Below are 17,562 nucleotides of genomic sequence, written 5' to 3'. Positions count from 1 at the left end.
ACCGTCTCAACTTTTCCCTTTATATCCACACAACTCGCGTGGGCTGACAAAACACCAAAGACCCACATCGAGTGCACACAAACTCTGTGTGACTTGGAATTGTGGTTTTCTGTTAACGTACACAGTGACGTATATATTATACAAATCTAGCCTTTCAGGTAAAGCTTCCTGTAAAGCAGATTTGAATAATTTCAAGGGAAAAATTGTTCCGGGGCCGGTATCGATCCCGGGACCTCTGGTTGAACGTACCAGCACTCTCCCAACTGAGCTACCCGGGAACTCCCCCCAACACCATCTCAACTTTTCCCTTTATATCCACACAACTTGCGTGGGCTGACGAAATGCCAAAGACCCACATCAAGTGCACACAAACTCTGTGTGACTTGGAATTGTGGTTTTCTGTTAACGTGCACAGTGACGTATATATTATACAAATCTAGTCTTTCAGGTAAAGCTTCCTGTAAAGCAGATTTGAATAATTTCAAGGGAAAAATTGTTCCGGGGCCGGGATAGTATTTGACAAACTATGTGATCTATGCTTCTTGGCACTAGCGACATCCATGAACTCGCTTGTAGAGTGTGGGTGAATAATGGCAAAGTTAATAGCCCTGCCATTGGACACAAAAAAAAATATTAATAAGAACATAATTTGTGTTTAAACTATGTGCAATATAAGTAAAATTAAGAATGATTTTTCACATATTACCAATATGTAATAGTGAGTAAAGAAAAAACCATACACACAAAAGCTTGCGCCTTAAAATATTTCTGAATGATTTTACTGCTTTAAAAATGTCATCAGATTACCGTTTTAAACTTTTAGTATGTCTCTATTTTAAATATTAGTAAATTTGTAATGATTTTTGTATGCATTCACATATGAATCCTCTTAAATTTGAGAGTTTGAAAACAGAATACCTCTTTCCTTTTTAATACCAATTACTGTTCACAATGTCTTTTTGGGATTTAAGATTTTAGTCATGACTACTGCATGTATTTGTTGTTTATTCTCAAATGGTCCCACATGAAAAGATACATATACAAAATTACAAAATATAAGGCCAGCACCTAATATCTGACGAGAGCACCATGGCGCACATGGGCAATGCATTGCTGACCCCTGTACTAGAGTATTTTTGACTTGCTTGTGCACAAGGAAATCGTCCACTGTGACCTATTAGATACCATGCTAGGTATCATATCTGCGGTTTGTAGATTCAAACTTGGCTGAAGGTGCTGGACTGTAAGGAATGATAAAAGCCATACATGAATTTCTCTGGAAGGGAAGCAAAACTGTAGGCCGTGATGTAGATTGATGGCAGTAGTAACAAAAGAACCCTTTTCCTGATACTGGACTCAAGGTGAAGTTTGTCGTCCATTTCTCACCCATGTTAAATTTCGACACTAAATAAAGAACCTCTGCAGTTGGAAGCATCTTCAAATACTATTGCTGTTGCTACTGCTAATAATACTGCTGCTGCTGCTACTACTACTACTACTACTGCTACTACTACTACTACTACTACTACTACTACTACTACTACTACTACTACTACTACTACTACTACTACTACTACTACTACTACTAGGCCTACTACTATTACTACTGTTGCTACTGCTGCTAATGCTACTACTATTGCTGCTGCTACTACTGCTGCTGCTGCTACTACTACTACTACTACTACTACTACTACTACTACTACTACTACTACTACTACTACTGCTATTACTACTGCTATGCTACTGCTACTGAACAAGGAATAATATTATCCTGTGGCCTTGTATGAATTATTATTTATGGGCCACGCACTATACAGTAGAACCCCACTAGTCCAAACTAATTGGAACTGGGACGTTTTCAGATTATAAAAATTTCGAATTAAGTGGGGGACAGGAATGCAAGCAAGGAAACCATGCTTTGTTTCCCTTTCCTGTCTACCGCTTTGTTCAGTTTCAAGGTTTATGAAGCATTAACAGGACATTGCCGCTTCATTAAGATTATCTGCTCTTTGTCAGAAGAATCTGATAGATTATCATAATAGTATAGAAAAAAAACTAATTCATTCACCAGTGATAAAGTAAGCGTACTGTAAGTCTCTATTATACATCTTGAGTTTCTAAATACTGCAGCATTAAATTGATTTTTCAGTTGAAATACTCTTTACCCCCTCCCCTTCACTTTTCTCTCTCCCTCTCCTCTTCTCCCCTCTCTTGCCCCTCCTCTCCTCTCCCCTCCCCTCTCTCCTCTCCTGATATAAATACTTTACTAGAGTTAGATCAGAAATTAATTTTATCTCTTCTTTCTAGGTGGTTGAGTTGGCTTCTTTAGACAGTTTAAATTGTCCTATTGACAAACTTTCCTGCCTTCGAACCACACTTGATCTTATTCTTGCTGAATTGAAAGGAGCCATCGTTGATGCCCATAGTGTACTTTCAAGTAAGTGTGATGAAACCATTTATTCAACAGTATTGATGTTGAGTATTATGTACTGTAGGTAGTATTAGCATGGTTTTTCGAAGAGAAAGCATATATTATTTATCCTAATGGTGGGTACTTGACTTCCATCATTCATCCAAGTGTCTCCATCTATGGGCGATGCACCAAAGCTGTAGTTCTTTTAGCCACCATACATGTTGCCTTTGATCCACCATGGGAGGCAAACTATGTTGCATCACATGATGATTAATGAAACAATGATGGAATGTCGGTAGGAGAAACAGGAGTATCTCATAATAACCTTCCACCAAATATTGCCTTTGTCCACTACAAATTCCATTTGAATTCACCAGGATTTGAACCCTGATTGCCAGCATGGAAAGCAAACACTCTGGCCACTCGGGTAATGGTATACCTGAAAACATATTTATTGTTTACACAAAATAATGTTTAGCTGTATATTGTTACAAAACTTTAGGCAAATACACTAGAAATGATTTACCACTCATTCACTGGAGTATATTTTCTTGTATTAAATGTTGTGTGCTAACAGTAATAATTATTATATTTGGATGGAGAGTCAATGCTGAAATCGTATGGTAGAGAAGAGTCCATAGATCTGTCAGTTTTTTTTTTTTTCAAATGTTTCATTATGCCAAACTGGGTCATGGCCTAAGGCAGTGGTGTCATGAAATCAGCACAGTAACTCTTATGATTTTAAAGCTACAGGAGATGCCACGTGTTACTCTTGAAAGACCATACAATTATACGACTAACATTCAGACAGGGATGTAGAAAGTGTTTTAGTATGGAAAAGATTGTAGTTGTAGGGAAAATCACAATCATACAAATGAGACAATTTATGTTATAAGTGCCCGAGATATGTCATGCACAATAATGATCAGCAGCAGTAAATAACTTGTAATGAATTTATATAACAACTTCTACAACAGACAAAGGAATGAGGCACAAACATTATTTGAAAATTGAAATATTTGTGAAATATAATTATGATTTTATGACTTTTTATTTATAAATCAACAGTATTTCACTTCTTCTAAGGGAAAACAGTATGTAGGCCTACTGTACTTGAATTATATTTCGAAGCATTGGAAGAAAGTAACAAATACTGGTACATAAATACATATACAAATTGAAAAACAAAAAGGTAGTTATTTTGTAAGCTTTTATTCTATTGCTTATACATTGCAATTGCAATGTGTATAATATTAAAATACATTTTCTTAAATTACAAGAGTTCTTTTTTCTCACTTGAAGGACCTGCTGCAGAAGTTTGACGTTTGTATTTAGATAACATAACATTCTCTTTATCAGATAATATTACACTAACAGTTGCAATCCTTAAAACTGAACATAAATGATTGTCTATCAGTCGATTCCTTAGCCTAGATTTGTTAAGTTTCATCATAGATCATATATGTAACAAAATACGTTTAAAAAATGTGAAATGTATAGATATAATTACTTAAAATAAACCCATTACCTATATCAGTTCAACTTCAGAAAAATTCCGAAAGTCTTCCTTGCCTGCACTCGCTATTTCAATAGATTTTCTTGCCTGACGGTACTTAGAAGTACCGTGATTTATTTTGCATACTGGAAGACCTGGAAGAATAATAAACCGCCAGAAATTACGTGCAACCTGATAAATAAAATCCATCAAGGATATTGACAGTACTGTACCTAGAAATACGACCTTTTTTAAAATAAAAAAATAATAATAATAAAAAAAAAAATTTCTGAAAAAATTACTGTATGTTTTGAATTCATATTCTAACAACATTCACTAAAGAAAACGGATTTATTTTAATTTTTTCTTATGTCCGGCAACAAAGGGTTAAGCAATAAATAGAGGATATTAAATAATATAACTGAAAGTGAACTTTCTTTTTTTTTTTTTCATTTAATATAAATGATTCTTGCTAATTAATTATTACTTCATTAGTTTCATTTGAGAGCAAGTAACACATTCCTTTTTCACGCAGTGTTTTTAAAGTTATGATAGAGCAGATTCATAATAATTAGAACTGTTGATTAATCGAATCAGTTAACCAATTAATTTTAAAATCTGTTTAACCGATCAAAAATGTTTTAATCGATTAAATATTATAATGTGATAAAGGAAACATAACTATGTAGTGAAATTTGTGTAGCACAAAATTTGTATATAATTTGCTGCGGTACACTCTTAAGCTATGATTGACAGGTGATTAGTGTAAACTTTGTTCTTGTTTTCTTGCTTTAAAAAACTGTAAGTACAACAGCACAAATCCCTCCTTAGTAACTTTCTTTTTTTGAAAAGTGCCTTGGCGACCATTTAATTTCACAAACTATGGAATTTATTATTTAATGATTTGGCAATAGAAGGTATACCTGAACACTGAAACAGATTGCCATTTTGTCAGAAGACAAGTGAAGCAAGTCCACCTCACTTAGCAATCTATGCTGTTTACTTTGTGGTTTGTTATTTTGTTCAATAATTAATGTTATTTTCATTTGTGCAATGAATTGAATTATTTGATTCAAACTAAATGGATAGTGAAAAGTTGTCAGTACCTGATGCAATTGGAAGCAAGTCCACCTCACTTAGCAATCTGTGCTGTTTACTTTACGGTTTGTTATTTTGTTCAGTAATTAATGTTATTTCCATATGTGCAATGAATTGAATTATTTGATTGAAACTAAATGGATAGTGAAATGTTGTCGGTACCTGATGCAATTGGAAGCAAGAGAGATAGTAAAAATGAAGGTAGTGAAAAAAAAAAACAACATTTCAAATAATTAGTTTTGTACTAATTACGTTATGATTGTAACTGTGTTTCATTTTGTTTTAAGTAACTCCTTAAGTTATGAACTGTTGTTCTTATGTAGGCTGTGCAGATTATAATATGATTAGGGGTGTGATTTTATGGTGATTATTTTACCCTGATTTCTGTGATTAAAATGGTTTAATTTAGTGAATATTTCGTAAAAAAAACAACCAATTTCGCGCATATTTCGTACCTTAAAGAAACTTAAAAATAATAAAATGACAATTTTTACAATTATTATTGAAACATTCCTTAGAAACTAACAGAAAATTGTTTCCATCATTAATTAAATTCATAATGCAATTTCGATTAATTTGAAGGACAACGTAACTGGGATCTAATTCATTTTCGTCCCACTCTAAAGGTTAATGTCAACAACTCTCTGATACTGAAGCTATGATGCATTAGCTATATTCTTCCACAAATGATTCACTTAATTATTCATAAACATTCTTGGGCGAATATGTACACCCACACATAGCGATTACACAGCTCAGAGTGTGTTTTGTTTTTATTATACTCGCTGTGATAATCACTATTATTGATATAAGACATGACACTGGTATATTAGGTATACCAATTAAATTTGCAGTAAAGTGATAAACATAAACATCTGTCGACTCATGATGAGAAACATTCAAAATTGCCAAGAATTATATGAACACAAAATTCACATTGTGACAGAATTGCTATTATATATATTATTTTAATATACCGAAGTACATATGATATTTCCATGCAGATATTCTGTGTCATCATACGATGAAAGAGTAGTGGAATGGAGAAAAATTCTCTCTGGCGCCAGGATTTGAACCCGGGTTTTCAGCTCTACGTGCTGATGCTTTATCTACTAAGCCACACCGGATACCCACCCCGGCGCCAGACAGAATCGTCTCAGATTAAGCTCCAACTCTTGGGTTCCCTCTAGTGGCCGCCCTCTGCACTACGTCATAGATGTCTATGAACGTAGGACTGAAGTCCACACATGTGCTGAGGTGCACTCGTTATGAGTGACTAGACTAGACGTCATTTCGGAAGGCGGTTAGCTTCTATATGCGCCGTAGCATTTCTGGTATGTGACGTCACAAGCTTGTACAGTAGAACCAATCAGAATCAGTCTATAACAAGCACTTCCTGAGTTCGTTTGTTCACGTGCGAGTGTTTCAATACATTGAATAAGTAAAACTAACATTTACTATGTGTATGTAAGGTAAATAAATGGAAGAAGAGACTGTAAAAACACAAGTATTACACAAGCAGGCGCGGAAAATAGTGTTTAAGGTGTATAATTATTATAAAAACGTTAACGAGCAGAACGCTGCCGGCCATCTTGATGCTGGCAGCAACATTGCCAACGTGCAAGAAACGACTGCAGAAGCATGTGGTGTGGGATTGAGAAACGTGCAAAGAATATTGTTAGTGAAGGAAAGAGGGTTTGTTTGGTGTCATGCTTACAGTAATCAACGGCTAAGGTCATTATTGTCTTTTGATAATTTAAATTCTCTCCTGCGCTATTTGTATTGCACGTGCGTGAAGTACGATGTGGCAATGTTGTACGCTGCATTGCTCTCTCTATCTGTCTCTCTCGACGCAAACGCTAGCAGACAACCCGCCTTCCGAATTGCCGTGGACTCTAGTTGGCCGGGATCCAACGGAATAAGCGCCGTCTTAAATCACGAAGTGATTTACGCATATCATATATATTATTTTAATATACCGAAGTAAATATGATATTTCCATGCAGATATTCTGCGTCATCATACGGCGCTGGAGAGAATTTTTCTCCGTTCCATTATTCTTTCATCGTAGAATTGCTTTTGTTTGGAACTGTGACGACAAATCGCTTTCACACCCCACCTTTAATCCTTGCCACATATTACCATACTTATTAAATTGAGAGTTGAATTTTCATTTTTAATGAGTGTTTATTTTTACTTCACCATTTATTTTTGTGTGATTGGATTGTTAAGCTAGCTTACAAGTTTATTATAATTATCTTTTGCAGGGGATAGCCAACTTCCAACATTGACAACAGATGATCTAATACCACTTTTAGTAACTGTCATCATACAAGCAAAACCATTGCATATGATATCTAATCTTTACTACATGGAAAATTTTCAGTGGACATTGTCACCTAGTGATGCCATCAGGTAATGCTGTAACAAAATAGTATTTGAACTTAGAATAACTCTTCTCAGGTTCTCAGCCAGGTGAGTTGGAAAGCTTGGAAGCTAATCTCCAACTCACCTGGCTGAGAATCCAAGAAGAGTTATTCTATATCAAATGCTGGGAAAGCCTCAAGTCATACAGTATTTGACTTTGTATGAAGTATATCTTAATAATGCAGTTTAAGTATTTCAGATTTAAGACTGTTTGTTGGTGGTACCCTCACAATTGAAAAGTAACATTATTTCTTTACGAAAATTTAGGCTCTCATGATGGTGTTCAGAAGAATAATTTTGAATTTTTAACTATTATCTCAATTTTTTTGGAATCTACAAATAATGGCGATTTTAAGTTTCAACACAAAGTTGAAAATTGACGACTCTTCTGAATGTTATTACTCCTCTGTGTTTTGTATGACTTGCAGCACTTGTTTTTCACATCCTTCCATCAAATTCCATTTCCATGAAGGTAATAATAGCATGCTTTATTCGACTACCGTTTTTTTGTTGTTGTTACTAGAGGATTATTTTTTTTTTTTTCGAAGTTGTCATTGAGTGGTAATGATCCTTTATAGTTAACTTCGGAATTTCAGTATGTTAATCAGTTACTATGCGCGAAATTTTTCTTGATCCTCTGCTCCATAGCACTCAGTCGGTAAGGTTCAGTTATCTTCGTTGATAAGGAATGGTAACCACTAAACACTAAAATTGAATTGCATAGGCATACTCCATGACATCTGATGGTATAATTGTAAAGCCTTGAATACTGTGGTTACTGATGGTTGTTTAATGGACACAGAATTGTAATATGTTGGAAAATTGAATTCATTTTGTTTTCGAACATATGCCTAGTACTTTTTTTTAATCACAATGGCTGAGGAAATATCAGGCACATCAACTTCGAATTCTTCCTCAGAAACGAATTGTTCATAGTGAGGCAGAGAAATAATGGTTCAGAGCAGCAATCAATGCTGTAAGCAAGGTGGGAATAGTTGTTGATGACATAAGAGATAATTCTGTAGGACCAAAAAATTAATTATCTTTACTTAGATTATTCGTCTAACAGTGCAAGTAAACTGAAGTCCCGGCTGCACAAGTCACTCATATGAGTGCGCTCCTTATATGACATGATGTCGAACATGGAGTAAGGCCACAAAGAGAAAAAAATCGAAGGAAAAAGATTCGATACAGTGCTGTGGATTGAGCCTCGGCATAGCTCAGTGGTAGAGCACCCAGTATGTGGAACTGGGAGTCCGGGGTTCGATCTTCGGTGTTGGAGCAGATTTTTCTTTATCATCAATCAATCTTCTTAATGTATCCAGCTGTTTGCTGACAACATAAAGTCCACTATTGTCCACTGTAGTCTATTCAGTTTTTGTTTTTCACGAGAAATGAGGAGTATTTTGATCGGTGTTTCTTTATCATAAACAAATAATAATGATAACAGATAATTCTGTAGAACAAAAAAATTAATTATCTTTACAAGTTGGCTCCCTTGTCCTGTTAAAAGAAGAATAAAAATTTTCACGAATACAGTAGAAGCCCTCTTTCTGGCACCAAAGGGACCAGGCTAAGTTCCGGAGATTTTGCCGGATAATTGAATAAATACCAGTATAGGAATATCTTTGAAAAATATTGAAGTGCAAGAGGTCAGATGACTTTGTTGTCAAATGCCTGGCATTAGAAAACAACAACAACATACCGGTACAGGCCAATACAAAAAAAAAGTTCGTATTTCATGGTGCCAAATGTTGAAACTTCAGCTATGTGAAGCTTATTTCTGTATCACTTGCTCATAACAAAATAAACATAAAAACTGTGTGGATTTTCATTATTAAAATACATCACACAACACAAATAATACACTAATTTTAGGTTCGAATATTCACTGAAAGCAAAAGTTCGTGCGAACTTTCTAATGTGGCAACATTGATAGCCCGAACATAATTAAATAACCATAAAAACTGTGTGGATTTCCCTTATTAAAACACAACAAAAATAATAGCTTACACTAATTTTACGTTCGAATATTCATGAAAATTATAGTTCATGTGAACTTCCTAATGTGGCAACACTGACGACCTGAACATAATTAAATAAACATAAACCTGTGTGGATTTTATTAATTAAAACACATCATACAACACAAATAATACACTAGTTTTAGGTTCGAATATTTACTGAAAACGAAAGTTTCTGCGAACTTCCTAATGTGGCAACACTGACGCCCCAAACATAATTAAATAAACATAAAAACTGTGTGGATTTTCTTTATTAAAGCTCATCACACATCACAAATACATCACTAATTTTAGGTTCGAATATTCACTGAGAATGAAAGTTCGTGCGAACTTCCTAATGTGGCAAAACTGATGCCCAGACTGTGGCAATGTGACAAATTTAAACATTTTTTGGCCCAGCCAGAAGTGCCATTGTTTTGGTATTGTCAGTTATTTGGGTGCCGTATACGAGGGATTTTACATATGTAACGAACTCATTGAGTGTGTTCTGTCCTGATTTTAGATTTACCTTTCTTTTCCCCAGACGAGAAAAAAATGTTTATTAAAAACAGACTATTTCCAGTTACAACGGACTTCTTTCATGTATTTAATGTTATTGCTGTTGTTTGTAACTGCACTGTTATGATGTCTGTACAGTTTCAGTCTTGTGACATTCAAAGCAGCTATTCAAGAATTGTTGACTCTTAAACCAAGTGAACTGAGGCCTCGCAGCGAGAAAGTGCACAGAGAACTAGGACTGGAAGACCTTATGAAAGTAAGTAAAGATCGTGCTCCTCATTACATTTAGTAACAATTTTTCGGATGTTTTCGACTTTTAATATAATACTTATAATCTGTTCAGTGTTAGTTGACCAGCTAGATCTTCCCACCTAAGTCTTGGTCTGGTGGGAGATCTTTGCTATTTGGTTCCAAGGAAGTTCTTAACAGTGAAGTTGTTCCATTGCTTTCTCCATTTAGTTTTCAAATTGTGTTTATTTAACAATGCTCGCAACTATCGAGGTTATATCAGTGTTGCCGGTGTCCTGCAATTTTGTCCTGCAGGAGTTCTTTTACATGCCAGTAAACCTACTGACATGAGCCTGTCGCATTTAAGCACACTTAAATGCCATGTTTCTGTATGGTTCCCTCCTGGCCAATATCTCCCCTATTCCTAACGGCACAGCAATGGTCTAGAAATTAATGACTTCTTGGCTAGTGTCCTTTTGATGCCCCATAAATCCGTACAGTACTGGGGACAGTAACAGTGTTTCAATAGCATCTCATTTTATTATGATTTTAAATTCACAATAATTAGAGCCAATGCAGGATCACTAACACTTCTACTCCCACCACATATCACACTTCCAAACTCCCGAGTTCCCTAATCACAACTTATTCCTTCCCTACCAAAACTCACTAATCAGAGACACTAGCACTTTCACTCCTGCTGCCACGTGTGTGTGCGTGCACGCGCTTTCTTTTGCATTAATTAATTACTTCTCTTATCTTACAAGGGAAGTATCACACCCCACATGCCGAAACTTACCTCGAAACTTTGGTGACATAACCGATGTGCTACGAGAAGATCACGTGCAAAACATTAGCTTCCTGTTTCCACTGCAAGGTCCCAAAATCGAAGCTGGAATCCTTCTGTGGCCAGACGATAATGCGGCGCAGCTGGACATCCCTGCCTCACTGGTGAGCGGAGTGGAGTGCGTGTGTGAAATGGAGTAAACTCTCTCGTGTCCCATCTTCTCAATGAAGTATAAACAAGAGACAGAAGTGACTGGTATCGATTGAATATCATTAAAGTTATCTCGTAACCTTTCCTGTCGCCCGCTCTTCCTTATCGCATTGTTTGATTCGCATTCCTTCTGTCGGTATTCTGTCCTTGCGAGACCTATAACCCTGTAGTCGTCCGCTTGTATTACTGACCTTGACTCACATACGTACGTCTGTTCGCTGCTGATTGCCACCCACCGCTCCACTGGCTTGCACACAGGAAGGGCTGTCCATTCAAACTAGTAGCGACTAGTATCCACTTCCCTATTACTTACATGCAAAATTCCAGGGTTTATTTCGGGGCCTTGCAGTGGAAACAGGCAATTGATATTTTTCACATGACCTTCTCATAGTACATCGGTTATGTCACCAAAGTTTGGAGGCAAGTTTCGGCATGCTAGGTGTGATACTTCCCTTGTTAGACCCATTCATACTCTCAATTTGTAAACCGAAACAAACCAAAAAAAAATTCAAACACACACAGCTGTGGTTTCATTCCCGAAACTGGATGATGTATGTGTTGCTTTATGCTGTATTCCTGATACAGTGCCTAATTTTTTTTAAGTAAGTTCGTTGAAATCATATTGAAATCGTAGTTTCAATAAACGAAAGTGGTTTAAATCATCTAGCGTTATCTAACACTTAATATTAATTCTGATACACGTTTTATATGAAGTTTATTAATTCTGTTAGGTGACAGGACAAGTCGGACAAAGATTTGAAAGAAGTGGTGAAAGACGAGAAGAGGTTCTAATATCTCCTTTGGATCGTCAAATGGAAAGGATTACTGCAATGATAGAAGCTTCTACACAAGACTTGAGTGATGAAAATTTAAATATAAGTGGAAATGTGGAGCAACATAAACACACTCTTGGGTAAGTTAAATTTGATATATTCAGAAAGAGAGTACACAGTTTTCATCTAAATTGTAAGTACACTACAGAAAGCAAAGATTAGTACAAATATTTCTTTGTTAATTTTTTTTTTTGTAATTGCATTGTTAAATATAGGCTGTATACTTACTTATATATAGATCAGACTCATGTTATGTCTGGATTTACTTAACCTTACTGAAGAAATATTAGCCTCTATATGTTGTATATTATAATCAGAATGAACCAATTTTATTAGTTCTTGTATCAACAATTGTTTCTTGAGCGTTGAAAGCCATATAAACATTCATTCTTATTTTTTAATGCTCAAGTTTGAAGCACTCTTCTTTGTCAAGTACGTACCGGTACTTTTAGAATTAGTTTTCATATTTGTACTGAATCAATATATACCTGATTATCTAATATTTAAATACATGCTCAGGATTAACTAGATATATTAACTAATTCCTATATACAGTATAATACTTTATTCTTGCCTTACACTTCTTCAAAAATATTTCATCATTCACATCTATATTAATCCTGTAAGATATTGTCAGTATTTTAGTTAAAGCATTTAATTAAATTTTAGATAGGTATTTTCATCTATGTATGATTACTCTCAAAACTTTTCTTTGCTTTCATTGAGATTAAATATACTGATAATATCTAAATGAATTTTTTTCTACAAATGTCGTATTTGTGAAAAGCATAAAAACAGTGTCTTTTGTAATAAAAATTTACATCAAGTTTCGGAGCTACTTTACCTGGCAAATAAACTGCAGTTTCCTGTGGTATCATACAAATTAATTGCAAAGTGAAATATGCTACCAGGGTAGAAAGATGCTTCACACAATATGCCTTCCCATTTCAAAACAGTTACTATGTGACCTATGTTGATATAAAAATATAGTATCTTCTTCTTACATGGCACTACAGCTCATGGTGGGCCTTCATCTCATCTGTGGCTCTCCTCCATTCATCTCTATTGGCTGACAGCTCCTTCCATCTCTGTAATGCAAATCTTCTCAAAATCTGCTGAACACAGTCCCATCAATTATTCTTGGGCCTACCCTTTGGTCTGGATCAGGAATGGACTTAATATTCCCACTTACACTGTAAGCAGTGCCCAACGTGAACATTATGCCCATCCCTGGTCTGGATCCTTCTGGATGTGTAGAAAAATTTGTTTCAATCTTCTAGTCTCACCCATTCTGTTTACATGCCCCAACCATCTTAGTCTAAAAAGATCTAATAAATTTCACTATATCCTCATCCTTGAACAGTTTCATAATTCTGTTGTTGTGTATCTACACCTCCGTTCATCTCCAATCCTAATAACCCCATATATTCTTCTAAGGATCTTTCCTTCAAAAACGGCAGTCTGTGTGCATATATCCTTATTCAACGTCCATGTCTTTGCACCATATATTACTCCTATTAGTCTAATTAAAGTCTTATAAATTTTCTTCTTGATGTTTCTTGAAATAATTTGTATTCTTGATTATAGGTAAAAGTGCAAAATATGCTCTGTTAGCTAAATTAATTCATTACCTCTCTCAAAATTATAAGTTCCATTATCAACTGTATCTGTTGGAAAATTGGCTCCTCTTAACATTGACATTAGTTTTGTCTTCTAAACATTGATTTTAATCCTACTTTTTAGTTTGTTTGTTCTAAGGCAATGAAGGCTTCACTAACAGCTTATATTCTCCTTCCAGTGGTAACAACATCATCCCCATATGTCAGAACTTGATAGCTTTTATTGAAAATGTTCCCTTTAATTTGAATTTCTGATCTCTGTATTGCAATTTCCAAGGCTATATTAAATAATAATAGTGTGTTGCATCACCTTTCTATATCAAGTATAAATTATGGTGATATTCTTTTACCAATTTTAACTACTGCCCTGACTACAAGTTATCCATCGGTCCCCAAATTTCTTACGTTATTACGGAATCATATGCCAATTCAAAATCTAAAAATAGAGCGTGTATATCTATTTTATAGAAATACGTAATTTTTTCTGTATTCTTTTACTTAGTACTAATTCATCAATGAATGGAAAATATAATTAATCTAAAAAAGGCTTCATACACACTGTTATAAGCAAACGATAATTATAGTAAATACGATTATTAATTCTTGATTCACACAACTTTTAACACTTGTATATCACTAATGGTAATTGAAACTTGTTAATCCTTTATTGGCCTATGTCACCTGAGAGTCACAACCAGTAATTCTATTCGTTTTAACAAGAGAAGGAATGTTCTTTTCATTGTTGACCAATGTGACTTCAAAGTTACAATATGGCTGCAATTTCCTACATTTTTTAATGTTCTCTGAAGTTCATATTTTGTCAATATTTATTTTACAACCATGTCATTGTGGACCAATGTTACCTGGCAGCAGAGTTGGGCGAGTAAATTACCTGTACGTGTTTTATGTGTAATTTACATGTAAAATACGTAATGTAGAAAACTGTCTTATACACGGAGTAATAAACTAACATTTATTGATTTTGACAATCTAAACATCAAGTACTTAATTCCTTTTAAGTACAGATAAGAAAAATGTCTGTTGCAGAGGAAAAAAAATTGCTTTTTTTTTTTTTATAATGTAGCTTTTACATAGATTATAACATTTGTTCTTACTTACTTTCATTCATTCTAATATTTAAAAAAATAGCAATTCTTTGCTTACTTTCAGTTTGTTTGTAGGAAAAGCCCCATAACATCCTAACTAATTTATTTTAGGGGGGGGGGGACTTTATATATATTATAAAACACAACTAATAGTGAATAAACCTAACATTTAGCAACTAATATCACTTGTTAAATACATTTTGACAATTAAAATAAAATTAAACTAAACGGTTTTTAATGATTTCCCGAAAGTTTTGTTTCTGTCACTTGTGGGTTTTTAAAAATAAACGGTTCTAATGATAAAGGTCTTTTTATAGTATAACAGTGAAAGGTAAATATGATTTGAACACAATAACTCATTAAATGTAATAATTTTCGAAATTTTATGTGGTTAATGACTAATTATCAAAGAGCTGAGAAGCATGGCTGAATAGACATTTTATATGTCAGAACATTAATGAACTTATTTTTTCAATCTTCACTTCCACTGGTATTACTATCTTTGTTAATCGTAGGCCATGTGTACAGCTCTGTGTATAAACTATTCACTTCATCCGGTATGTATTGCAAAATCTTGTTAAGGTCTTCATTTTTTTTAACATTAATTGGTAGCCTCGAGTTGTAAGCTAGGTTTATTGGCAGTTCAAACTGTAAATTTTCATCACAATCTGAACAAAGAGAGACTAAAAATAAAAGTTTTTGGAGGTCTTTTTAGTGTATTTTACATTTATCACGTTAATTACGCATTATTTACGCATATTTTACTGTAATGTAAATAATCTTTTTTACACATAAAGTCCCAACCCTGCCTGGAAGTCACAACCATGTCATGTAAAATAAAAATTAATCAGAAAGAGTTAATTTTACTAATATGTGCTATTTAGATCACTATCAACTAATACAGAGACTTGAAAACATTTTCTGACTTCAGGAAATAATTTGGGATCTAGAGGGTTAAATTAATAATTGTTATATTTCACTGTTTTCACTTATGAAACGTAATGTGCTACTTTATGGCGTGATTTATCACCATTTTCAGAGGTAAAGTACCATATTAAGTTTCGTAAGTTAACACAGTGATGTATAAAAATTGTTAATTTAACAATTTTAATTTTAATTATCCTGGTTACGAAAGCCAGTTATAATGGTTGGGGGAGATCATCACGCTAACCACACAATACTTTCATTCTGGTTGGATGATCGTCCACCTCTGCTTCGGCATGTGGACGTGAGGCCAGCAGCCAGCTGGTCGGTAATGGTTCTTCATGGGCTGTCGTGCCTCGGATTATTATTATTATTATTATTATTATTATTATTATTATTATTATTAATTTGAATTGTCATTAATAATAAATATGAGTATTGTATCAGCGTTATGCATTCTTTCAGTTTTTACATTTCCCTTCACAGTTCATTTTTCCCCCTTCAAGTATGGGATTGGTTGACAGGGATTAAAGTAGTTCTGTCTCTGAATTAACCAGTGTTGAATTCAGACATTTATTTCGAGGGGGGGGGGTGCAGATATGTTAAGCGTAGCAAGGGGAATTTAGAGAGCACAGTTTTCTCAATCATGTACCGAAAATATGGAAAAGAAAATACCAGTAAGATTTCCTTAATTGTGTCTAAATATTTTTTAAGAAACGAAGTTTTCATGTTAGCATAATGCATTGGTGGAAAGGTGGCAGACAAATCACTGGATAAATGGATATAAAATATCTTAGTAATTCCAGAGGAATGAACATAGATAATATGCAAATTAATTTTTATGCAATGCATTTGGAATTAAGTGACATTGTCTTTCCTGAAAGGAAAGTTTCTTTTCCGTTTTATACGTCACCATAAGAATAAAATATTTTTTATGGAATGTGTTATGTTAAATGGAAAGTACAATTTTAATCGAGTTTGTTTTATAGCCCACTTTTCAGTGTATGCCATAATTTGCATTGTAAAAGACTGATGAAAGAGTATGTAATTGTAGAAGTGCTCCCTTAGAGCACATGAGAAAACAGTCGTGTGAATGATTGTATGCAATAGAATGTGACTTTTTAATAAATTTCGTATTAATGTAACAGAATATATATTATTATTTTAAGAACAATTTTTATTTTTGTTATCTATGATGGTCTAAATGTGGCAATTTTCCACAGTAACTCGTTTATTTGTTATTCATATTCATAATATCCTGTCGTGGAATTTACGATATGGCTACTTTCGTTAACAAAAAAAATTAATTTATAAAAGAATATATGCGTACAATTAACTGTATTGGATTTGTAAGTTATTAAACAACCTTCAACTTAGAAAAAAACACATATGCATACGAATTTTTGTATTTAACGTAACTGAAATAGTGTTCTGTCTCATTTGAACTGCTGTCAACAATCTATTTGTCATTCATAACTATTAAACAAGAAATTCACATTTTAATTGTAATTTTAAAGACAGAACTTGACTTACAATGAAAATTAAAATACATTTTTACAACAGATAATTTGTTTTTCTTTATAACATGTACTTTAAAAGGCATGGGAAATTAATTCATACAGGAATGAATGCGCTCGTAATATTTTTACCCCAATTTTTGCGTACATTTTGGATAGTGATTGAATATGGACATATATACGTAAACTAGTGTTTTTATACTTTTATTTTATTTATATGAGAGGATTTCTGTCGAATGTTACATTGTGCAGTCATTCTTGATGGTCTTATGTTTCTGTGCTAGTTCTTGGATCAAGGTTCACAGGTTCAAATCTGACCAAGGATGATAGATCTTAAAGAGTAATAAATTCCTTAGCATGACTTCCTGCATGAGGAGAGTAAA

General features: G+C 34.1%; 1 protein-coding gene across 7 annotated transcripts in view; it reads left to right on the top strand.

Annotated features, from left to right (window-relative positions):
- Nucleotides 1-17,562, top strand: part of LOC138698097 (ankyrin repeat domain-containing protein 27-like) — a 90,725-nt gene that overhangs the window by 20,585 nt on the left and 52,578 nt on the right. For 6 of the 7 annotated variants that reach the window (XM_069823827.1, XM_069823818.1, XM_069823851.1 and 3 more), the window contains exons 8-11: nucleotides 2,308-2,437; nucleotides 7,274-7,421; nucleotides 10,094-10,211; nucleotides 11,912-12,093. In XM_069823827.1, coding sequence (XP_069679928.1) covers nucleotides 2,308-2,437; nucleotides 7,274-7,421; nucleotides 10,094-10,211; nucleotides 11,912-12,093 — 578 coding nt within the window. Of the gene's footprint in view, nucleotides 1-2,307; nucleotides 2,438-7,273; nucleotides 7,422-10,093; nucleotides 10,212-11,911 lie in introns of all 7 variants that reach the window. The other variant, XM_069823865.1, reaches the window with a different exon arrangement.

This window comes from Periplaneta americana, chromosome 1 (assembly GCF_040183065.1).
Source record: "Periplaneta americana isolate PAMFEO1 chromosome 1, P.americana_PAMFEO1_priV1, whole genome shotgun sequence".
Lineage (NCBI taxonomy): Eukaryota > Metazoa > Arthropoda > Insecta > Blattodea > Blattidae > Periplaneta > Periplaneta americana.
Note: the sequence above shows the minus strand (reverse complement) of the source record. Positions and strands in the feature narration are given on the sequence as shown.